Source organism: Carassius auratus, chromosome 14 (genome assembly GCF_003368295.1).
Source record: "Carassius auratus strain Wakin chromosome 14, ASM336829v1, whole genome shotgun sequence".
Taxonomy (NCBI): Eukaryota; Metazoa; Chordata; class Actinopteri; order Cypriniformes; family Cyprinidae; genus Carassius; species Carassius auratus.
Window position 1 is genome coordinate 14,963,580 of NC_039256.1, and position 25,196 is coordinate 14,988,775.

The 25,196-nt window shown below is 37.2% G+C and overlaps 2 protein-coding genes and 1 long non-coding RNA gene across 9 annotated transcripts; 1 reads left to right on the forward strand and 2 right to left on the reverse strand.

The window, feature by feature from the left end:
* Positions 1-4,737: 4,737 nt before the first annotated feature.
* LOC113113777 (uncharacterized) lies at positions 4,738-10,235 on the reverse strand. 6 transcript variants are annotated; one of them, XR_003293636.1, is made up of 6 exons: positions 10,098-10,235; positions 8,347-8,529; positions 7,449-7,743; positions 6,441-6,515; positions 5,562-6,362; positions 4,738-5,315 (listed from the first exon to the last, which is right to left on the reverse strand). It is a non-coding gene; the product is annotated as an uncharacterized LOC113113777 (long non-coding RNA). The 6 variants fall into 6 exon arrangements; XR_003293637.1 differs by having other exon boundaries at positions 5,562-5,759; positions 6,310-6,362; positions 6,441-7,743; XR_003293633.1 differs by having other exon boundaries at positions 5,562-5,759; positions 6,259-6,362; positions 6,441-7,743.
* Positions 9,944-18,595, forward strand: LOC113113776 (polycomb group RING finger protein 1-like). 2 transcript variants are annotated; one of them, XM_026280253.1, is made up of 9 exons: positions 9,944-10,224; positions 14,727-14,832; positions 14,996-15,148; positions 15,236-15,307; positions 15,391-15,496; positions 17,181-17,223; positions 17,368-17,454; positions 17,907-17,987; positions 18,417-18,595. In XM_026280253.1, exons 1-9 carry the CDS (start codon positions 10,138-10,140, stop codon positions 18,465-18,467), a joined length of 786 nt encoding a protein of 261 aa, XP_026136038.1. In that variant the 5' UTR covers positions 9,944-10,137; the 3' UTR covers positions 18,468-18,595. The 2 variants fall into 2 exon arrangements, with proteins under 2 accessions (XP_026136038.1, XP_026136040.1); XM_026280255.1 differs by lacking the exon at positions 9,944-10,224 and adding an exon at positions 10,231-10,372.
* A 2,813-nt stretch (positions 18,596-21,408) lies between these two features.
* On the reverse strand, positions 21,409-24,846 carry lbx2 (ladybird homeobox 2). The gene is made up of 2 exons (XM_026280256.1): positions 23,997-24,846; positions 21,409-22,522 (listed from the first exon to the last, which is right to left on the reverse strand). Exons 1-2 carry the CDS (start codon positions 24,322-24,324, stop codon positions 22,077-22,079), a joined length of 774 nt encoding a protein of 257 aa, XP_026136041.1. The 5' UTR covers positions 24,325-24,846; the 3' UTR covers positions 21,409-22,076.
* Between the last annotated feature and the right edge of the window lie 350 nt (positions 24,847-25,196).

Consider the following 25,196-nt stretch of genomic DNA (forward strand, 5'->3'; position numbering starts at 1 on the left):
AGAAAATGAGGTTCCGCTAAAGATGACCTCACCCCTGCAGTCAGAATCCCCTTTTCCCGCCTCCTCAGGCAGGGATGAGGGTTCTTCTCTGGCCAAATCCTGCACATGTGGCTATATGGGAGGTAGACACTGAGATTAAAATAGGGGTCAATGACCAGGATAGACTGTTCAAAGTGCTTCATCAGTTCTATCCTGTTCAACTGACTGGCCAAGTTACATTCATCGATAGCTCAAGGGGCTCATAGATCATTCGGCGGCTGTCTGTGTATATCTAGCTGTGTCGTTCATCACATGACTAAGAAATCTACTGGATTTATAATGTGACCTTTAAACTCTTGATCATTAAATCATTTAGCCCCACATGGTGCTCCCCCGTTTCCCATGTGGTCCAGCGCTTTGCTGATTGCTGCCTGGATTAGAGCGATGCGAGGAAATAGTTCCGTGTACCGTTCACCTCGCCGTTTTCTTTTAATCTCTCTGTAACTTTGATCCACCCCCGATCAGGACCTGCAGGAAAATTAAAGACCTTCCACCCACTCACAAATCTTCAGTTGGCTCATGAGTTTGCCAGCACACCGGTGCATGTTGTGAAGGAGTGACTCTTCGGTCACTACAACACAGAGTGGCTCAGTGTTGCCAGATTAAGGCCTAAACGACCTGTGCACAAGACTCTCTTTGGGTTATCATCGAGAAAGAACGAACTCCCTTGACCCTGCTGTGAATTCAAACAACGCTGGGATTTGGAGGTGGTGAGGATGGTGGGCGTTTAGTGGGGGGATTGGCAGTGTTTGGGGTGAGGGAGGGACACACACTGTTGCACAATTTCATCCACTTTTTTAAGAATACGTTTCGAAACACAAAAGTAAACTGTCCGAGTCCACAGCTAATCTCATCCTCACTCCCCCAGTGTAGGAAACACACATAAGCAAACACACTACTAACTCCTGGAACAAGCAGACAAACACGCTAATGCAAACACAGACATCAAGCTAAGCAGAATGATCGTGTGAACGTCCATGCAAACACAAAGAAACCGGGGGGTGATCTACAAACAGGGTGATCCACAAATCAAGCAGCACTCAGGTTTAACGAAAGTAAACAACTGCACAGCAAAGCCGTAATTAATGGCACCCTTCCCTTTTCTACAGTAAAGACATGTCAAACAGTGGGGACCTGGCAAGGTAGATTACCGAAGATTTGCAACACTTGAGGATTACTCAAGAATGCCTGACTTTGATCTCTCTGCACTTAGCCTTTGATTCAGAGTAATTATTTAAAGGAGTGAGGTTTTTCCCCACCAACACAATGATGAATGGCTCTAATGATTTCTTAATTTTCAGGCACTGAGACAACCTTATCTGTGTTTGTGTGTGTGCGCCTCAGCATGTGATTTTTGAGTGCTTTGTCTGCCACATATCCTACTGAGGTGAAGATATCAGGACATGACTATATTATTTATACCTTCATTTTTTAATTCAATTTCACGGAGCAGACATTATTCCTCAGGTTGATCTGCATCCTCCCTGTCTCAAGTATTCTCACCTGCACCTTCCCTGTGCTGCACTTGAGAAGAAAAAGAGAGCACTTAAGTTATGCTTAATTATAGAATGGATTCATGCACAGCTATGCTATTATCTTCTGGTTAAAAATATTTCTGCCTGCTCTGAACGTTCTTTTGAATTAGATTGATGCTGTACTTTACTACAAGTATTAAGCGGGGCATATTTTAAATTATAACTTTGTCCCTACTTATTTTGGGCAATAATAATTATATTCATGTCTCTTTGAACTCTTTAGTATTCTCCCTAGTGCTAAAGAAAGCTAGCAAACCATGTAAAATAACAGCTTAAAGAGAAAACAAAAGTCTGGTTGTATTTGCAATTAATCCAGTATGCAATCTGTAATATATCAATCCTAATACAATGAACACAAAATTCTGAATTGAACAATTGACTCCTCTTCAATTTATGAATTGGAAATGGAATTTAATTGGCCACGCCCCACAGGAATCTCAAATGATATATATTTCAATTAACTTTATTTCTACTTCCTTAAATTCAAATTCAAACTGCAATTCAGCATCTGTTAACTGAAATTCTACTAAATTTTGAACGGTACACAGGCCAAACACACACACTTTTCAGATTGTTATGCCCCTGCTATAAAGAAGTACTATAAGATAATCTAACAGTTCTTCACATCTTCTTTGATCTAAATGATGAGGGCCAGCATCCTGTTTGGAAGCGAAATACTCAGAAATACAATCAAAAAATGAATGACTTTTCAATGTCTGTCTGTCTCCCTCTTACTCTTTCCAACATAGTCGACAACAGCACAGTAACATTGCATGCTACCAACAAAAAGATGCAACCCAAAGATGAAAGAATGCCTGCATGTTGGTTGAAAGAAGACCAGACAGAAGAATACAGTCTCCAAAACAATCCTCTCCTTAATGTAGAGCGGGTATAAGGGTTTGCCAGCGTTTTTGTAACTCTATCAAAGCTTTCCTCAAGAGCCGAAACTCTGAATGAATATAACTGAATCTTCAAAGACGGCCACTATCTGCCTCTGCCAGCTTGCTACATGTTTTGTGGGCATCTCACGGGCGGTCATGCTTCCTGATTAAAGTTTATCGGGTGCTGGCGTCTCTCAAGTCATCGTGGGCTGTTCGGTGAGCCCTTCTGAGTGCTTAGGCATAAACTAGTGAGGATAGATTTGCACACGGATTCTGCCTCTTGCCATCTTATGGGTTTGAGTCGCACCAGCATGATCTCAAGGCATCAGCCATGGCAGATAACAATGGGGGAACATCCATCCATTCAGTAATTACAGCATAGACTGGCGTGTTATGTTACAATCTTTAGAAAAACCTAACCTGATTTTTCAAAGGCTTCAAAACATACAGTTTCTCATTTTCAATTGGTATCTACACAAGGATACCAGCTAGGACGTGGAAGGGACGTGACGTAACTCTTTACAAAGAACTGTTCGTATGAAGCTAACTCCACCCATAGGAATTTATTTTGGTAATGCATAACCAGATATTCATCCACCTAGAAATACATACCCACATCAAACTCACAGTTTAGACAACTTTAAAACTAAAATAACAAACATTTTCACTGAGTGCCTTTACAATTATCCAAGCTTTCCATCTTCTTATGTTTCCATTGTAAGTGCATGTGTATTTTACAAACAAAAGCATGAGTCAACATTGTTTTCTAGAAATCAACAGAAGTTTGGATTTAACCAATAAAAGACTAACGACATATTTTAGAGTCTTCAACAATGCTGTTTTGTTGTCTGTACTTCACTAAACAATGCAGGTCAAATCCACTGACACATGAGGATGTTACGGCATGGCATCTCTAGGTGTTTACATTTAGTTGATTCCTTTCAGGAGAACCCTTCTGAACTGGCTGCTGTATTAGTCTTAACACCTGTGAAAGGTACTTCTCTGTTCAAATTTACTTTATGTTGGACCCAGTCCAGAATGAGCCAGTTCTGAAGGAATGTGAAGCCGTGCCAGGCTAGCACGGCTGCTGCTCCTCTGAACAAACAGGAGTTTCGGGCGTGAATGCCATGCCAGTTCATCTGAGACCAAAAAGCTCAGTCTTTTGCCGACAAAGGCCCCAGACCTGTCATTGATTTAACTGAATGACTTATTGGGAACAAGAGTTTTTAATCATTCAGAATTACTGCGTTGTTTTAATTAAATGGATGAAAACATAATCTTCCCAGTATCTCTGCATGCTGAGGTCAGTTTGGATTCTACCATTGAAGGTGTCATTCCAATACTGAACAAGTCAGAGGGGTCAAAAATGAAAAACCTGAGGAAAGTTAAGAATAAGCATCAGAAAACATTCAGTTAGTCTATATCAGTTCAACTTTCATGTCTGTTCAATTAAACCAGTTGAGTTCGGTCTGCTTGCAATCAAGCAGTGAATGACAGTATTGTGACATTTTAAAAGAAAACCTAAAAAGCCTTCAACACCCTCACTCTGGGCATGGTTCCAGCCTGTCTTGACAGGTCCCCTGTCTTTACGAGTCAATTTCACACCTGATAGGACCACCTGAGAACGTTCCCCAGAGGCTAAAATCAGAGAGGGTCATCATGTGTACCCTATCCCAATCCACTCTGCTTTGAGACATTACCATAAAAAACAGAATGCATACATAACCACTAGTGAAGTCCTATGGGGCTGCATGAGACACTGAAAACTCAATATAATGAACTTTTTCATACAGTATGTGACCGTCTTTGGTGCAACTAAATCATTTACTTGAATGCTCTAATTATTATATATTCTAAAAATAAATAAATATGTAAGTTATATGTATGATATGTTATTATATACACATACAGTAAAAACATATTAACAAATTCTGGTTAATTCCTTACTTAAATACATATTGTGTTTACATATTTGTAATTTCTCAATGTTGATTTGAGATTCACATCGACATACACTACAAAAAAGTTAATACACTAAAAAACAATCTAACTTGGGTTATTTGGCAAATCAGCACTGGGTGAATATTGGACACATGCTGGGTTATTTTGACCCAGGGTTAAACATTTTTACCCACCATGATGGGTTGTTTAATTTAAGTCATCTATTATTTAACAATTATTATATTGCGGTCTTAAAATGGGCTAGAAATTAAAAATCACACACAAAATGACTATAGGCAACAGCAATAATCAAAAGATGAACATTTATTATTAAGCAAGAACTCCCATGGACAAAAGACAAATTGAATTTATTGCAATGAATACAGCATAGTTTACAATATTACATATAAACCATTGATCGTTTAACAACCATTTTAGAAATAAAAAGGCACATTTAAAAATGGCATTCTAATTTAAGTGTATTGAACCGTTCTCTATAATTGCTTTTTACTGAAAGAGTGCTAATCCTCATGCCGGTGTGTCGCCGAAATCGGAGCCGGTGAAGTGCTGATGTTCACGGGGGAGCTGCGATTTCACTACGGCGTCAAATCTCCCTCAGTGCCGCTGGCAATGCTACAACGCCACTGCTTTGGGGTATGTCAAATTTAGGGCAGAGCACGCCTCAGAAAACTATGTTTACATTACACCCTGTTTGCATTTCATCTTCAAGTCGAGGAATGGTCAACTCTCAACACTTTCTCTGTGCTGATTTCAATCCCATAATGCAATGCGCAAGCATTTAAGCTAAAGTTCCATAGGAATTAATTGAAGACACTCATTCCGCTGCGCTCGCTACGTGTGAAAACATACTGTTGCTGCGTTTCACTCATAGCTGAGATGGCGTGACTGATTCCAAAACCTGTCCAAATACAAACAATACTGAGATTAGACAACATATTGTAACATCAAATTAAATTACACTCAGTATTATAATGAATAAAATCCATTTATGTTATGCAAGGCAAAGGCGATTTCAGCGTGAAGCAACTGTTGCTGACACAGCTTAAGTTATGTTATGTTACTGACAACTCCTTATGTTGCGTTGCGTAAAATATAACTTACAAAATATTAAAAATGTTATAAATTAAATAAAATGTATACAAACCTTTATTTCCCGGAAAGAATGCAACAAACTGGCAGACAGCTCTCTTATGTGGACTTAAATAGCCATAGACTGTAAAAAAAAGATGGACGACGCGTCTCCACTTCCTTCCACTATAGCCAAAGCATCTCAGTATGGCCGCTACCATCTTGAGTAAAAGATGTCATCTGGAGCCAGAGTCTGTATCAAACTCCTACAGACCTAATCAACCATAACGACATGCCACATTTTAAAGCATCAAATTACTAGCTAAAATCAAACTTATCACAAAAACAAACAACTGAACATATATCAGCGTGATGACAACTACCTTAAATGACCAAAACATCTTTCGGAAAATTGTATTGGAAGTGTAATTTTTTTATTTTTAATATTAACTCATGTCCCATTCGTTTACATGGAGAGGGCAGGGTTTATGACCTGAACTGCAGTGTTGAGAGGTTTTGACCAGCAGTTAGGTAGAAAAAAATAACCAAGCGTTAAAATGACCCAACACTTGGGTATAAATATTAAAAACAACACAATAATAAGTACCCAACATTTGGATTAAAAAATAAATAAAATAACCCAGCATTTTAGAGTGCATTTTATGACATTTTCATTATAACTCTGGTGTTTTTCTCTGGACATTTACAATTAAATACACCAGTTCAAATATACAGGTAATGTATACAATATGCAAAGTGTTTCAAGACCTTACCTGCCTTCTTAGTTTGGCTTTCAATGTTTTACTTTGTATCTAGTACTGCACCTGAATTGGTTCTGTGAAGTACTGAATTTATATCATGCGTTCCAAAAATATACCTATAATAATAAACAGAACATATATTTGTGTTAACCACACTGGTTGAAACATGCATTTTGAATATTAACATAGCCTACCTTTTAGAGCTAGTTGGCCCACACTCACTGATCACACTGGGCTGCATGGCTTCAGAGTGTACCAGACAGGATATGCTGACACACCCAAATTACAGGAATATTGCCAGTCATTAGAGAATAGACATACAGACGGGGCAGTTTGTCTAGGTGAACTGCAGTTACAAAATAATTGAGAATAATCAGCTGCCCATGAGGCTTCACTTCTCGGCTCTAGCGCCTACTGGTGGGGAAAAAACTGTCTGTTCATTATATTTAAAACAATCCAAATCTTTATGGACTGTCTTGTTTTGAGGGCAGATTACCATAAGAGAGTATGTGAATATTTAAATAAACAATTAAAACATTAGATATGGAACATAACAGGAAGAATGGTCAAATGTGTGTTGTTCACAGTTCACAGTTCACTTATCCAGGTCACAGAAATACAACTTTGCTCATTCCCTATTCAACAGCTAGCATGTCAATCAACTCATCAGGGTATAGGAGCTGATGGAGTTAAGTGGCTCTGACTACACATTCAAAGAGCCTGTTAATACACTTATTCATTCAAATGATGTAAAATATTAAAATAATAAATTATATATATATATATATATTGTAATTTTAAGGACTTAATATATCAGCCAGTATTGTACTTGTCAACTATGTATTGCAAGTCATGCAATGTCCTAAGAAGTAATACCCAAAAACAAAGCAATAGCAAATCAGTTGTGCCTCTTGATGTATACAGGTAACTGTAAACTGTTATATAACCTGAAAAATTAATATAGAATTAAAATGATGTGCAGTCACAGTTACACACGTGTACTTTTTTTAAAATAACTCTTTAAATATGGCTTGATGGATCAGAATTTAGTTTTAACAATCTGTTTTGAAAACCAGAATTATAACAATAAAATGGTCCCAAACTACCCCCTCTTTTTCCCATAAGAGTCTTTGTGTTTTGAGCTGTCATCAGCGCCCTGGTTTCTGATCAGGGCTTGGAGGAGGTTATCTTCATTAGCTTACCACTTGGCAGCTAATTGCTGGAGCAGGCGAAAACAAAAAGCTCGGTGTCCGTCCCTACATGCTCTGATTGCTCTGGGACAGGGGGAGGCAAAAGTCTGTGTGCACCAAACAGAGGGCCTCACTCTGGCATGACTTGGCAGGCGAGCCTCCTATCCGGTATGAATGTTTGTTTGGTTGTTTTTGGAGATTTGGGTGAACAGGTCTAGGCCAGGGGCACTGAAATCAGCATGGCAGTCTTTTCCTTTTCTTTTCTCTTTTTACTCGCTTTTTTGCCAACAGGAGACATACTAAATCCCTTAATTTAGAAGGAAATAGCATATTAGACAAGTGTTGTGGAATCCCTTTGGAATACCAGACAATACGTTTCTAGTTTTCCAAGTTTTATGCAGTTCTCGTCAAATAATTTAAATATAGAACACACTCTACTGGATACATATCTTCAGTCAATCTGTGTAAGCTTTTACACATCTTTGCGGTGAGGAAAATAAAGCAGCTTTATAATGAATCAATGAGTCGGATTGTTTCCACTTATCAAGATCTGGCTTCAATTCAGGGTGAAGGCAGTCAGCAGTTGCAATTGCTTTAGTAAAACATGTTCTGGTTCTTCTGCCTCACATGAATGAATCTCAACAAGAAACATATTGTATGGCCTATGATTTCAGTGACATGTTTTTATTAAAACTTCTGTAACATCCCTCTCCTATCTCCATCTGAACTGAACTCATTCCAATGGAAATGACTCCAGCAATTGGACATTAGTTTACCTTATCTTCTTTACTTTGATAGCCTTTGGCTGGCAGGTGAAACAATCAGATCGTTATTTTATTGTAGATATAGGGAGAAAAGCGGGAAGGATTTGATAGGTGTATAGACAAAAGGCAACAAGAGAAGGACTTACTGTCCATAAACTGTCTGAGATACGGTGAAGAAATAAATGCCACGGTACGCCAAAGGGTTCGGCACCTCTGTCTTTTCTCTTTGATGTGTTCAACTATCATCAGAGCTCTGTCCTCCCCAAAGGCGTGATTTGTATGTGGAGGAAGGTGCTGTCACTCAGATGTGCGATGACCCCATCAGATGTCTGTGTTAAATCAGAACACAACTTCACGGTTCAGACTTGAAGTGTTATAAACTCATATTCCTACAATTACAGCTCAGTTAAACACTGCTTCATTCACGTTCACAATCCCAGTCAAGGTGAGACATTGTGTCTTTTGTGTTAAATTACACATTGAGTCCAAACAGGTGAAATTTTGATTAATTCTAATAGGTTGTGACAGGTAAGACAAAACAGACCACCTATGAGACCTATAAGGCATTCGCACATGCTATACAATTTTATAAGAAAGATGAAGAGATAAGAATTTGTTAAATTAATATTTCTGTGTGCGGTCTAAGTATCTACAAAATCAGTTTCTTGTAGCCTACATGCATCCCCAATTTAAACAACAAAGTCATGATGATCAAACATTATAATACCAGTGTGGTACTACTGAAGTTGTGATGCTGCAACACATAAAACTGTGTTTAGAGATAAACTTGAATTGGAAGAAGGAATGATGAATTTGCATTTGTTCAATTCCAGAAGTCAGGAAAACTTAATTTCATTTCTGAAGCATTACAGGAATCGCTGATAACTACATTAAAGTAAGTAGGGACATCTAGTGGTTGTCCGGCGAAATTGCACTTTTGACTGCATAACCATTTAATAAAAGTGTTGAAGGAACTTTCTTGGTTGAATACATCTTTGACGTTCTGTTAATTAAAACAGAAAATAATTTCAATCTGTCCTACATATTTTAGAGCAAACAGACAACTACAATGTAAACAACCCAAGTATAGAAGGCAAACATACATTGTTAGCAAATGAAAAAGATGATTTGAGGGATATGGTACATTCAAGAGGTCCTACAATATCACAACGCTGTTTTCAGTGTTATTGTCACCCAATATTGATTTGGAAAGATACAATTATAATATTGTATCAGCCGAATAATCAACAATCCATATACAACCCATTGAGCAGTCTGTAAATTTATTCCTACTACTGCCGTTTTCATTTTTGAAACCTTAATTGTGGCAATGAGGTAGTCTTCCACTGTAACTGAACTTGTAACTGCTTGTGGCATTCTTATGGAAACATTATTTATTTAATAAGTAATATATTTAATTAATAAGTAATATATATATATCCTTAGTGAAAACAAAAAGCCAGATATCTGTCACATTTGAAGGCCTCAGAATCAAGACAGTATAACGTTAGTCTGGATTTTCTTTTCTATTGAAATGTCGAAAAGTGGTTGATCAATACGGTTTTGACACTGACAGATACTTAAATGTATACATTTTGGCCCTTCAAAGTCTTGAGCATTTGGTTAAATTTTATTGGATTAAATCTGAGTCTGTACTCTGTAGGAATTATGCTCCTGTCAGGTATTTTCATATAGAAATTGCTGATATCACTAAAAGTTAAACTCATACGCACAAGATGTAATATAAAAAAGCCTAATGTTAGTCTAGAAACTCTGACGGAATCCTTTGGAAAGATGTTTGCACACACCCAACGATAATATCAGTGTGAACTGGAAATGTGAGAGTGTGTGTGGAAACAGCAGCAGATGATCCCCGCCTCTCAGCGACCGAACTCACCCACTCTCCCGTTACCCGGAAGTATGCAGAATTCCCAAAGATGGCGGAGCAAGGTCCGATGGCGATAGCTATGCGGCTAAGAAATCAGCTGCAGAACGTCTACCAGCTCGACCCTTTACGGAACGAGGTGAGTGAGAGGGTCCAAAATCGCTACAGCGGCCCGTCTGTCGCCGCGCGCTTCCCGCGCTTTCTATAAACGCGCGAGAGAGGGGCGATCTGTGTGGCGCGAAAGCCGAGAGATGGAGCGCGAGACATTGATGAGCGTCTGCGCAAGCGTGAGTGTTGCGAAGAATCAGTCCACTGTGTCTAGCGGTTGTGTTTTTGTTCACCATGGGGAGGTTTTTCTTGACATATCTGTCCCAGCCGAATCTCTTGCGTTGTAGTTTTTCCCTAACGCCATCATTCAGCACACTGATATGCGTTGTTTTGTGCGCTTTTGCAGGAATAAAACGGTGCTCGTTCACGTCGCGTGCTTCGCTGTGATACCCCACATGTTTATTAATGGGGATTGGCCCTGACGAGTGAACAGGTGCATCCATGATCTGCCGCGTGCATTACCGTCAGCGCGTGTCCGTGTTGAACATGTGTGACAGAAAATGCATTTTGTTCTTCAGAATTCAGTCATGGGACGTAAAGTGACTCCTATGATCAAATATGCTTGTCCTGCCGTTTTCTTCGACCTCGAGTCCTTGTTTAAGTGGCTTGCAGTGATTGATAATATTAAACCATTACTGGCATATTTACTTTCTGTTTAGCCAATGACAGGCTTGTTAACAAATGATCTGACTCGCTGAAAAGTGAAGCGCGCTTTTGTCGCACCACATTAAGAAGCGAGTGCAAAAAGTTGTACGCAACAAATACATTTTGTTATACATTATTTTCCATGTCGGAATAGGCACTGAATGGTAAAATAATTGTGTGTGTGTGTTTGTATATATATATATATATATATATATATATATATATATATATATATATATATATATATATATATATATATATATACGTATATATACGTATATATATGTATATATACGTATATATATATATATATATATATATATATATATATATATATATATATATATATATATTTTAACACTTAAACACACAAAGGGTAAAATAAGTATTGACCACGTCACCATTTTTTCATTAAGTATAATGCTAAAGGTGCGGTTGACACGAATTTTTCACCAGATGTTGGTAACAACGCAAGTAATCCATACCTAAAAACAAAACAAAGAAGTTCAGAAATCAGTCACCCAGGGAAAAAGTAGCTTATTGAACATGCTTACTGAAATTTATTTAATACTTCGTACAAAAGCCTTTGTTGTTAATGACCGCTTCAGACCGCCTCCTGTATGGAGAAACCAGTCGCATGCATTGCTCAGGTGCAATTTTGGCCCATTCTTCCACACAGTCTTCAAATCTTGAAGGTTCTGTGGGCCTCTTCTATGATTTCTGATCTGTAGTTCTTTACATAGATTTTCTATTGGATTCAAGTCAGGTGATTGGCTGGCCATTCTAGCAGCTTTATTTTCTTTCTCTGAAGCCAATTAGGAGTTTCATTGGCTGTGGTGGGGATCATCGTTTTGCTGAAATGTCCACTCTTGTTTCATCTTCATCATTCTGGTAGGTGTTGGGACTGAACCAGCTTACCCGCTGTAAATGTGCTTGCAGCAGATATTTATCAACATTGTCTCTGTAAATTGTTCCGTTCATCCTTCCTTCAGTTATATGAATTTTGCCAGTGCCACACCATAATGTTTTTGGGGTGATGTGCACTGCCATTTGATGTGTATTATGGCATGTGTCTCATCTGACCAGACTACAGGCATATTCTCCCAGTATTGCTGCAAACTTTAAAATGAGCTTCAAGATGCTTTTTCTTCAGCAATAGAGTATTGCATGGTGAGCGTGTATACACACCATGGCAGTTATTTGAAACAATTGTACCTGCTAATTCTAGATCTTTCTGAAGCCCTCCACAAGTGGTTCTTGGCTCTAAAACAACTCTTTTGATAACTATTTTCACTCCGTCAGAAAGCTTGTGAGGAGCACCTGGTCGTGGCCGGGTGGTTTCTGGTGAAATATTGTTCTTTCCACATCCGGATTATGGCCCCAGCATTTCTCACTGGAACGTTCAGACGTATTGAAATCCTTCTGTAACCAGTGTCATTGGTATGTTTTGCAGCAGTCAAGTTGTGAAGGTCTTGAGAGTGCTCTTTGCTTTTACCTATCACAAACTGTTTCTCATGTGACAAGTTGGTTATAAGACATCTTTTTATAGGCCATCACTTGAGACTGAAACAGCTAATATTAATTTCCACTGACAAGGGACAGGATTGCTTTCTAATTTCTGATAGATTTCAGCTGGTGTCTTGGCCATTACATTACATTTTGTCATTTACCAGACGCTTTTATCCAAAGATACTTACAAATGAGGACAAAACCAACAAAAGAGCAATAATATGCAAGTGGTATATTCGTATATTATTATACCGTAGTTAGATTTACATTTCATAAAGAAATGTACAGCATTTTGTCCAAGTAATAATAAAAGGCCAAATTTAATAATTTTAAATATCATTTTGTAAAAAAAAAAAAAAATTGAATTGAATTGTGAAATCAAAATCATGAATCGAATCGATTTGTGAGTTGGGCGAATCGTTACATCCCTAGAAAATGATACATTTATATATTAAATATATTTATATATGATAATTTATATGAATATAAATACATACACGGGTGCACATATTTTTTTCAGCCTGGTACTCGTAAGAGAACCTGGAGATTTGGTTTGGTCTTCACACTGCAAATAGAGTGACCCATTAAATGCTACTATAAAAAAAAAAAATTATAATAATAGTTATAATATTATTACACTTTATTTAGTTTAAAAAAAAAATTATAGTAAATAAACTAAATAATAGTGTGTGATCACATTAAAAATAAAAAGCAGTCGTAGTATTAAATAAAATGCTAATATTTACTACTACTTTGTTTGTTTGCCTCTTTAAGAAGAATCGCTTTATGTATTCCCCAATTTTAAGTTGCTTTTGGAAAAAAGCGTCTAAAAATAAATAAAAGCGTTTTCATCATATTCAAACTTCAAAAAAAAATCAGCAGGCTTTTATTTTGGCGGGTTGCCAGCAAGTAAGTAAACGCGCTTCTTGATTTACTGCTGCTGATTAAAGACAGGGGGCAGGGTTTTGGCTAGCCATTGCTTAGCGGACCCCCCACCTGCTGTTAGCATTCCATTGACACCCATTAATTTTTGCGTCACTTTGACAGCGAATAACTTTACATCATGAGGCATTTAAAGACTCCATTTGTCCATTAATTATTTCTAAAGAACCACGAAATTGTATAAAAGGCTTCGTTACCTTGTATCTTATGTTATGGCCCCGTAGAAGCAGTTTTTGTAAAAAAAAAAAAAAATAGGCTAACGATTGCGTCATAACCTGCGACTCTCTGTTCGCACAGTAGATAAATTACAGTATGGACAGGAGGAGAAGATCGCAGGCAATCTTTTACAGTCTATGAGGCGCAGCGGTTAGAAGACTTACAATTGTCAGACAGGTTGCTCACGTGACATCTACGTCATCAAGCTCAGTTTGAGTCTGCGCAGTACGCTCGACCCCCAGGAAGTGCGTGCTTCTAATTGACTTCACTTGTCTCTGTTGAATCCAATGGGGTCGCTGTGTCCATTTCTTTTACTGTCTATGATTAAAGAGTGTCAGTGGATGAATGTCACAGTTTTGTATTGTGCTTTGAAACAGTAGGCATTGCCTATATTTATGCTTTCAGGTTGAAAATAAAACTTATATAGTACAGTTTGTGATCTAAAATGGTAATTGTGCATTGACAGCTGTCAACCATGTTGGTACGCAAATGCGCTGTCAGAACATTTATATTACGCATATTTTATTTTGGTCACGCATGAGGACCTGCGGACCACTTATGTACACCCCTGTATATACATGTAAATATTTTCAAAACATTTGCTGTATTTTTGTCTTTATATATACATTATAAATATAAACACTAGTGCATATACATATATTATGTAAACTGTTTTTTTAATGCAATTTAAATCACGATTAATCATTTGACAGCACTAATATAGATATATATATATATAGTCTTAGTTTTAAAATTTAGTTTTAAATAAGTGTTACTCTTTTGCATAATAGTCCTGCTGTTTATCAAATGAAAAGTATGAAAATCCACATAGTCTTATAAATAATTATGTGGTCATAGTAATGTAGTTTAGCAATTTTAGCATGTCACAACCGGACACTGCTGAAGCGGCTTTAGATTTGATTGAACTATTTGTATATGTAGGGCAGGCTAAATAGAAATTATAGAATTATAGAGTCTTTTTTTCTCTCTATTTGTCACATTTCACATGTTTTCAAGAGTTCCTCTCACCAAAATAAGTCTTTTGGAAGGACAAACTTATAATGTTTTGGCTGGGCTTTGCAGAAGGTCACAGATGAGGACGCCAAGGATAAACTTAAAAATCTGTCTTATTTAAACGGTTCAACATGGGATAACAATATTACACTGTAGATATGCATGCAGAATGTCACAATGATCTCAAACTACCCATTTGTTTTACAGGAAGAAGTTAAAATAAAGATAAAGGACCTAAATGAACACATTGTGTGCTACCTCTGTGCAGGATACTTTATCGACGCAACCACCATCACAGAATGCCTCCATACATGTAAGCATTTCTCTCCAAATACCATATAACAATAACTCTCAAATGAACACAGATTTATAGCAGCCTACATCTCAGTTATCATTTGTGATACATGCAGAAGAAATTCCTAAGCTGTGTTGTTAAACTGAATATTACTCATATTCACCCCACCATCTCTCTGCAGTCTGCAAGAGTTGCATTGTGAAGTATCTCCAGACCAGCAAGTATTGTCCGATGTGTAACATCAAAATCCACGAAACACAGCCATTGCTGAATCTAAAGCTGGACAGAGTTATGCAAGACATTGTCTACAAACTAGTCCCAGGTCTACAAGAGAGTGAGTACAGTGAATTGGATCATTTGAACCTGAGTATGACTTTGTCTCCTGCTCAGTCGTGGTTAAATATCCATCTGGTCTTCTCAGGTGAAGACAAACGAATTAAAGAATTCTATCAGTCACGAGGTCTTGAACGCATCCTACAGCCGTCTGGAGAAGGTCAGTGACACCATGTGGATAGATGCTGCGGTTGATTTGCTTTTATTAAGATTGTTATTAAGTATGTTTGTGTTTTCTTGTAGATTCAGTTCCAGATAATACGGGATTACCCTACACAAGCTTTGACCACTCCAAAGCACATTTCTACAGATACGATGAACAGGTCTCTCTGTGTTTGGAGAGGCAAAGGTAGGAAGACGGCAGCAAAGCTTATTGTGTTTTTCCCCCACAACTTATCTTTTTATACTTTGAGATTCTTTGTTAAAGAAATTAATACTTTTATTCATCAAGAATGGATTAAATTGCTAAAAAAAAAAAAAAATACAATAAAGACATTTATAATATTTGTCATTTTTAACTGGATAATTTTACATTTTGAATATTAAAAACCGTAGCTTCACCAGAATGGTACCAAACTTGGTGACTTTTATGGGACTTGGTATATGAACACAAAACAAATTGAGGGCATGATATGCCCAAATAAATTGGTATGGCTATAACCATGTAGCCAAAATGAGTCAGAAGACTGAAATAAGAGGTTAAAGTTAGATCAGACCCAGTCTGTTACAGTCGGTTCAGACCCAGTTTTTGTTACATTTTTATAGAATTGTTATGTTTTGTGTAACAATCTGTTTTCTGTGTTTAGGTTTGAATGTGGTAATAATAATGCAAAAACCTACACTTCAAATCAACATTTAAAACAACAAAAAATATAAACCTTGACAAAAAGTAGTCTTTGAGAATGCCTTAAAGCTGCAGTAGGTAACTTTTGTAAAAATATATTTTTTACATATTTGTTAAACTTGTCATTATGTCCTGACAGTAGAATATGAGACAGATAATCTGTGAAAAAATCAAGCTCCTCTGGCTCCTCCCAGTGTCCTATTGCCATTTGCAGAAAGTAATCCGCTCCCGGTAAGAAACAACCAATCAGAGCTGTGGTCCGTAACTTTGTTTGTGTTCAAAATGTAGAAAAATTTATATCATAAGCGAGTACACCATGAATCCATTTTCCAAACCGTGTTTTTAGCTTGTCCTGAATCACTAGGGTACACCTATAATAAGTGTTTATATTCGGACTATTTTAGATTGCTTCAGGGGTACCGCGGCGGAGTAACCCAGTACCTTTGTGATTCTTCATAGACATAAACAGAGAGAAGTAGTTCCGGCTACGATGTGCTTCCGCAAGACACAAGCAGTTCTGTTTATTAACCGCTAGAGCGTCAAAAGTTACCTACCGCAGCTTTTATATACATTTAAATCCACAACCTAATAACAGTAAACAATTATGTATAAAAACAACTAAAGAATTCACAAAACTCTCTATAGAGTCCTACAGGAATCTAGTGGTTAAATATATGTAAAAATAAATATGGTAAAAATATTTGTACTAATTAGTACCATGAAATTCTCTCAAAATACAAAAGGGAAAAAAATGAACAAAAATATATTAGATTGTTTTTACTGAAGGAAAAAAAAAGTTACATTTCAGTTGTCCGGTCCCAAATGAGGGAGTAAAAAAAATACTGTTCTTTTGAACTTTCTATCTATCAAAGAATCCTTTTAAAAAGAATCCCAGTTTCCACAAAAATATTAAACAGCACAAATGCTTTCAGCATTGATAATAATAAGAAGAAATGTTTCTTGAGAAGCACATCAGCATATTCAAATGAAAATTCAGCTTTGCATCACAGGAATAAATTGCATTTTTAAATATTCTTAATATAGAAAACAGTTAATTAATGCAGCCTTGGTGAGCATAAGAGACTTCTTTAAAACATAAAAAAATTGTACTAGCTTAAAGCTTTTGAATGGCTAGTGTAGGTGCATCAAAATAATCTTATTACAATCCTATTTCATCTTGTTTTTACAGCTCATCATTTTCTGGGAAAGACAAAAATAAATTAACTCTCCAGGTAAGACAACAGCCGGAGAAGGAATATGAATGTACATTGATTCACTCTCAGGAAAACATTAACATTGGTTTTTTATTTTTATATAGTAGAATAAATTATACATTTGTTTATTTTATATTGTTATATTTTATATTGTTCCTGCAGCAGAAATTTGTGCGTTGTTCTGTCAGGGCTGAGGTACGACATCTGAGGAAAGTGTTATGTCATCGACTTAACGTGGAAAAACATCAGGTATATTTTATTTTCCTCTGCCTTGCTTTATAGAGCCATTGCTTTTACATTTGAATACCAGAAAGACACAGTTTCAGTAAGCCATAACTGTGGGAGTTTTACATCACATTCAGTTCAATCATTCCTAGTGTATCTATCTATCTATCTATCTATCTACACACACACACACACATTTTTGTTGTTAGCGAACGTAACTAAGACACTGTATTAGACAAAAAGACTACTTTTGATTATGTAAATGCATGTATGATTTATACGTCCCAATTAGGACAATTTGTTGTTCAATTCTATAATAGAAAGAATCAAAGTTCAAATAGGATGACCAGCTAAAAATAGATTTTTTAATTGTGAAATGTATTTGGGAGAGAGAGATTTTAAACTAAACGTCTCATTGTTTCCATCCTTCTGCCCTGTTGTCTTCTCTCTTCATTGTGTGCTCTTTGTTGCTGCAGGTCCAGATGTTATTCAATAACGAGTCTCTCCCAGATCACATGACCATGAAGCGTCTCTGGCTGTCTCACTGGTTTGGAAAGGTATTGTAGTCTCAAGCGTCTCCAGCTAATTTCATACCGCATTCTTGCACACTATCAGCCCGTTTGCCTTCCCCTGTAGGTGGGACCTTCATTTCTGTAGTGATTTACTGTGCTCTGTTTTACTCACTGAAAGAATCTTCTGAGGGGAATCACAGGCAGAGATTTATTAGTACTAGGAGAAGCCATATGCTTGATGTCGCCTTATGGTCTGAAATATGCAGTGGAAGTGCTATTCTACATATTGTTTCATGGTGTGTGGGGTGTCAAAGCGTTGTGAGAATTTAGCACAAGTAATTCCATGCTTCATACGTTTTTAAGAGCGTCGGATGAAGTTCTGCCCACAGTCTCTGTTTTTTAGTATCAGTCAAAACTACGGATAGTTTGTTAAAGCTTTCATTCATGTTCTGTTTTCCTCTGTCTCCCTTTTAGGCACAACCACTGGTACTCCATTATGCTATAAAAGACAAACGGACAAGATAGGATTATGTGAAAATATCAACTGGTGTAAATATTTTGTATTTCACATATTCTATTTTAATAGCTTTGTGTGCACATATACTTATTTTTTTGTTTTGTATTTTTTAAAATAAATTTTAAGTGGTAAAAAATATTGGATTCATTTTGTATTATATGTATGTGTGTGTACTTTTCTCTCTTTTTTTACTTGAATTACTTAAGTGCAAGATGTAAACAAATATTTAATCTTTATATGAACAGAAATTATGTGTAGTCTTGTTGAAGTCGAAATGAAGACTTTTGCCATTTGTATTTAGATCGCCAGTGTTTTTAGAAATGAACCACTAGAGTGCAGTGTTGGTCTTCATGAGAGCCCAAACACCGGTCTCCTTCGGTCACCTCACGATGACTCTGTTAGGATCATCTCAAGGCATTTTTCATCTCTGAATATGTAGCGATCTGAAGATGCAATAGCCTAAAGACCTTCGGCAGAATGTCTAGTAGAATCGCAGTAGCCTAATATATATATACAAAATATGCTTTTATATAACTCATACAATAATTACGGCAAATTACTAATTCTGTTATAACTGTTTAAATGTCTCGAGAAAAAAAAAACAAAAAAAAAAAAAAACAGCTGTTTTGTTGATCAATATAATTGTGGGGAAATGCTACAGGCTATGTTTAGGCTACGTACATTTCTTCTCATATTTTATTATTTGCCAGGTAAGTTTTACAATTTATCTAGCCTTATTTTTGTAGGCTACAATATCAGTTTCTCTCTCTCTCTCTCTCTCTCTCTCTCTCTCTCTCTCTCTCTCTCGCTTTCTTAAAAAATAAAAAATAAACGTATTTCTACACGTAGGCCTATTTGTTCTTTAGACAAGTAAATTCGTCCAGATTTACAGCTGAATTGGGCTAATCATTTTGCGTGTCAAACAGGTAGGCCTACAATAATGTTACTTTGTGCCATTTTGTCAACAAATTGTAGTAGGCTAGGCAATATGAATAACAGGATATTTTTCCCTCTTGTAATTAAGTCATGTAGATTACACTCATGTTATGCATTAAAACACACGACTCTGCTTCCATCGAATAACCTTTTTTTTCTCCAATGAAAATTAAGTATTATGTAGCTTTTTGCAATTGGGCCTAGGCCTACTTTATTTTAAATTAAACATTCAGGTTACAGTTTATATACGCATGTAACCATTGAAGAAAACTAAATAAAATGTAACACGTTTTTTCGCTCTTGCAAAAAAGATATAATAGCCTACATTAACGTCGAAAACTGCTTAAAAACGGATTCAAGCGCATGACTGAATGTATGATTTTATTCGTTCATTTCTTTATAATAACTAACGACCTTAAACGTTAAACGAAGTGTCGCCTTAAAGATGAAGATGATGATGATGATAGCGTTAAATAACATTCAATAATAATGAAGTTGGCAACGTTTCTGGAAGCATTAATTGATTAATTAGTATTATTTTTATAAGGCTGTTAATATTAGCCTATTTATATTATTATTATTATTATTATTATTTCTGGCATTCTTTTTTCATAGGCTATTGAATTTTCCATTATGAAGACTTTAAATGAAAACAGTAGGCTGATTATTTTAATAGGCTTATATCTGTTACAAAGCACACACTGCGTTTCCATACGTCTGTCGCGAATCCACTAACAACTAGACTACTTTTACATGAATGAAAAGTTGAACTCTATAGGCTACGTTTTTGCATAAATTCTATTTAGGCTAACACGGCAAAACTCGCTCTCTAAAGTGAAACACCGATCTATCGTCCAAGGGACCGTTCAGCGCTTTTAACGCGCTTGGATGTTTGCTCGGATGTTTTCACACTGTGAAATCACGGCTTTCAGTCGTCATAGTCCAGCCGCATTCATATTCATATACCATCAAATTCCAGTCATCTCGATCTCAGTAGGAACCCGAAGCATTTGAGCTATTGTGCGGACTTCAATCGCAGCAGAAAACAGAAAACAGCGCGAGAATGTGCGCTGCCTCGACAGCTCTGAGAACTCCGGCTCTCTGGCGAGTCTTTCCACAAAGCGCTCATAAAAATCTACTTGACTTTTCAACCCCAACTATTCCAAGCGATTAGGCCAATTGTACTTCCATCTTCTCACTGCCCAAAAACTGCTGTCTTGATCTGCTCACAACTGACACAAATGGGCCGAAACAAATTCGGCAGACCAGGATGCAACAATCCTCTTCATTTCCACCGGCTTCCTATTGAGATTTATTCATTAGGAACCGCATGCAAATCATCTGCTATTCATGGGCGTTTTTAACACACGGGCACAGATGTGGGGTATTATTTGGGCTCGACCGACTGAAACTGTCATTGCGCGCTCAAAGGCGGGTTAACCTAATCAATCATGTTGACTAGTTTGTGTTAGAGAAGATTCATAAACCATATGGCGCGAGGAGGACAGCAAGCTTTATGTTGTCCTCGTGACAATGTGAGAGGGGGAACCTTGTTCAATTGTCCTAATTAAGATTCAAGCACTTAACACACACAGAAACTCTTCTTAACACACACAAGGGAGCGATGTGTAAAAGTGCTCTGCCTCTCTCAGCTGTTTAACTCCACGAGAGTGTGCCATAAAATCATTTGCATAAAATAAAACATTTTATGCATGGCAGCTTATCCTTATTACAATTTTAATTTTGAAATTTTAGGTGGACCTAAACGTTGTCTTTGCAGTTTAATTACCAGCAAAAAAAAAAAAAAGTGTTAAGACCAAGATAATTATTTGTGTTGGGGAATAAAAAAAATGTTGTAGCTTAATGATGTATATTAAAAAATGTAAGTGATTTTGTTAATATCTTTCAAATAAAATTGTATTTCCTATATCCACAGGATTTATAGGGAAATTATTATTTTATAATCCAGCTCAGCATACAATGCATGATTAAACTCAAGGTAAGGAAACATTGTGAAATTACATATACCCTTTATTTACATAAATGAAGATTAAATAGAATGTTACAATAAATTTAACGAGTTAGATGCATCATAATTTGTTATATATACACACACAACCTTGTCCTTGCATTGTTTAGGACATACATTTTGTTTATTTATTTTTTGTAATAATTTGTTAATAATGCCAGTAGGAAATGTGCAAGGAACTGGGATATATAATGTAAAACTTTGGGAAATGAGTCTTGCCAATTACAATGTAGAAACAAGACTGAATAAATTCACTTTCTGATGACTTCTGAAATTATTTATAAATATATAATTCTATTCAGCTGAGAATTTAATTGAAAATCACTTTTGGCATAGAGTTTCTACAGCGGTCATAAATGTGTTGAGGTGTAAACAACTGCAAACGTTTCCTTCGAAAAACGAGAAATAAAGCTTAATATGTACATACACATGTTGCAGTCTTGATACTGTACCATTTATCTCTAAGCATTTCTCAGATCTTAATGAAAATGTATTCCTTAAACCATGTCTTCGATCTGGACATCAGAACGTTGAGGTCCTTTCAATAAATTAAAAATAAGAGAGACAAAACTTTCCTTGCATTACAAGTTCTTCTGCAGAGTCCGTGCAAAAGTTGTGAAAAATGCCCTTCTCTGAAAACAAGGGCCTGCTTTTAATCGTCCACCTCAATTTCCTCGTCCTCCTCTGAGAATTCGTCTGTGGTTTGGCCTCTGGATGAGGATGGGGACTGTGGAAAGGCTCTTGGGGAAAGGCTGGGAGAAATGGGCCCAGAGCCACCGTGAGGGTCTTCCATGTCCTCCATGGACACTAGTTTCTCCAATGCCTGTGGTGGGATTTTCTTGAGGGACTCCACATCCGCCTTCATCTCCTCCAGGTCTCTCTTGAGCTTGGCCCGGCGGTTCTGGAACCAGGTGATGACCTGCGCATTGGTCAGACCCAGCTGCTGTGCGATCTGGTCTCTGTCAGCCGGTGAAAGGTATTTCTGGTACAAAAAGCGCTTTTCCAGCTCGTAGATCTGGTGGTTGGTGAAGGCCGTGCGGGACTTCCGTCGTTTTTTGGAGGCCTGTCTTTGGCCGAAGGCGTTGAGATGTTCACGACCTTTAAATGGACAGAAAGGAGAGTTGATTTCCAGGAACACATGACAGGAATAACGCAGGCGGCGAGTGTGGGTCACAATTCAGAATAACTTTCATCAGTAAGTCATTCCCAGACACTGTAAAGCTACTGCTCATTCAGTAAACTGAAACATGAACTTACAGCAACATGTGCAAATTTCCCATTATTTAAATGCACATTGACTTGATTTGTGAAGCATTCTTCTCGCAGGTTATTTGGAAGCTCTTTGATGGCCCTATTTTTGGCTGTACATGGTTCTTGAGTGGATATTTGGTTCTTAAAAAGTCTTTAATGGTACATTTATAGGTTCTTTAGATCAGTGTTTTAGATTCTAGGATCTTTCAAGCAACATAACAGATTGTAAATGTTTATTTTGTTTTGTAGAACTTAAAAAGGTTAACAGGCTGCAAAATCCTGTTTGGTTCAAATTAGAACCTTTATTTTTAAGAGTGTACACACTGTTGTGTTAGCTATTTGATAGGCCGCAGTTGTTCAATCCAGCTGCATAACAGCTGTTTTTGAAAAAAAAAGGGGGAGAAACTTTCCAAAACATCTGAACTATTGATCGCCAAGTAAATTCGAAATATTTGATGTGTTAATCAAGCAGCCTATCACGCCACAGAACTGCCCTCAATCTTATTACAGACGACCTTTACCGTTAGCCTGACCCACTAAGACAGTTCTGCAAAGTCAACACGAACGTCATGACCGAGGACTGTTTTCAGTAAATGTGTCAAGTGAACACGAATGATTTCCATCCCTTTAACATTCTTGTAAAGGCACGGTGCGTTCTTTCATGGTAAGCTGTATTTCTGAATTGGTTCTGTAGAAACCATCATTTTAATGTATCATGAACCAGTATACTGTTATTTTATCCTCCAAAGAACAATTTAGCAACGCAAAATCCCTATATAATAAGAAAGAGTTTCTTTTGCTCGACAATCGAATAACCTTTACAATTTTTTGAGGGGTAGGTGACATTCCTTAAATACTGACATTCACACTCGAGGAATCACTGTTGACATTTAGTTAAAAAATATATATAAAAAAATTGGAGCAATGTAATATCTGAAAATGTGTATAACAAAATAGGCCGGGGTGAAACTGGTTAACATTGAACCTAAATTATATATATATATATTTTTTTTAATTAAGAAACATATTTATAGGCCTATTATTTGTATTTATATATAAGCTACTTTATAATATTGTTATATATATATATATATATATATATATATATATATATATATATATATATATATATATGCATACAACCAGTTGTAAAATCCACATAGCCTATAATCGCTACCGCTACAATAACACACTTCCAAAAGTAGCTACCACTAACATTAACTTTAACAATTTACGCGTTTAAAACTCGAATACTAATTCGTAAACAAAATCCGAATGCAAAACAACAAACAAACAAACAAAAGAAGACAGAACATTTTACCTTCTGCAGCTTGTATAACGCTGACTTCCAGCCCCTTAAATGTTTTGCTCGCTAGCTCCTCCAGAGCGCACAACGGCGAGGACGGAGCGCTGATCCCGTTCCGAGACGCGCTCGAGACGGTCACTTTCTCCAGCACGCGCGGAGGACACAGACTACCGACGGACTTCTTGACGGAAGGTTTATTTAAGATATCCTCAATGCTGAACGGGGTGAGAGGCTTGTTGGAGTTGGCCGGAGGTGGGAGTTGGTCCAAGGGACCCCGCCGCCTCTCCTCGCCGCTGGACTGCAAAACGGAGCCTGCCTTCATGTCTTTAGAGCTGGAGGTCATCTCAGTCCCAAGCAACTATTTCGAATAGAAGTCACCTAGTTCGCTTACTCTTGTTTATGCATACAAAAGCCTGGCCTATTCCCTTTTCTTTAAACAGAATCGTTGTTCTTCCTCAGTCTGAAGTGGCTCTCCAAAAGCACCATGCTTCAGGCGTCACAGCCACCCGAACTTTAGTCCTCATATGCGGCTCCAGTCTTCTCTGAGCTACTCCATGAAGGTCTTCAGCATGTGCAGCCGTGTCTCAAGGAGGCTCAAAACAGCAAGCAACCGCTAACGAGTTCTTGTTGATTGCTTTTGTGAAGTTCAATTAGAGAAACACTACACTACTTGCTGACCCTCTGCTCCGTCTTAAAGGGACAGACCATAATAATGAATTGGACCGAGAATAGGAGGAGTTTCCCCCTGAAGTTTAAAGAGAGGGGAGATGGCTCGGGATGTTTATGCATCTGTTGATGCATCCCACTCCCACTTAGGGCAAACCACGTGCTCCACGCGTATACCTCCCTGAAAAGGGAGAGTGCTCTCATTAACACCAATACAAGCCTTCTCTATATGTCAACGTGTCTGCTGATATCTTCAATTTCAGAATAATAACAATAACAATTTATGCTGTAAAATATAAATAAAACAATAAAATAAACATTCATCAAGGCATTAATGAACATTTAGAAACCAAGAGTTGTCCACAGTGGAACAACCTGAGAAAAAAAAAAAAAAAATCATAGAAATCAATTAGCCTGTAATCCCATGATTATTGCTTCTGATTTTGGAGGCACTGACTGCATGATTTTCTCACACCTCGTGTAGGCTGTCTGCTGTCACACTAGATCAGAATGCAAGGGGTGTCATTGTTTCAGTCCTATAAAAATATT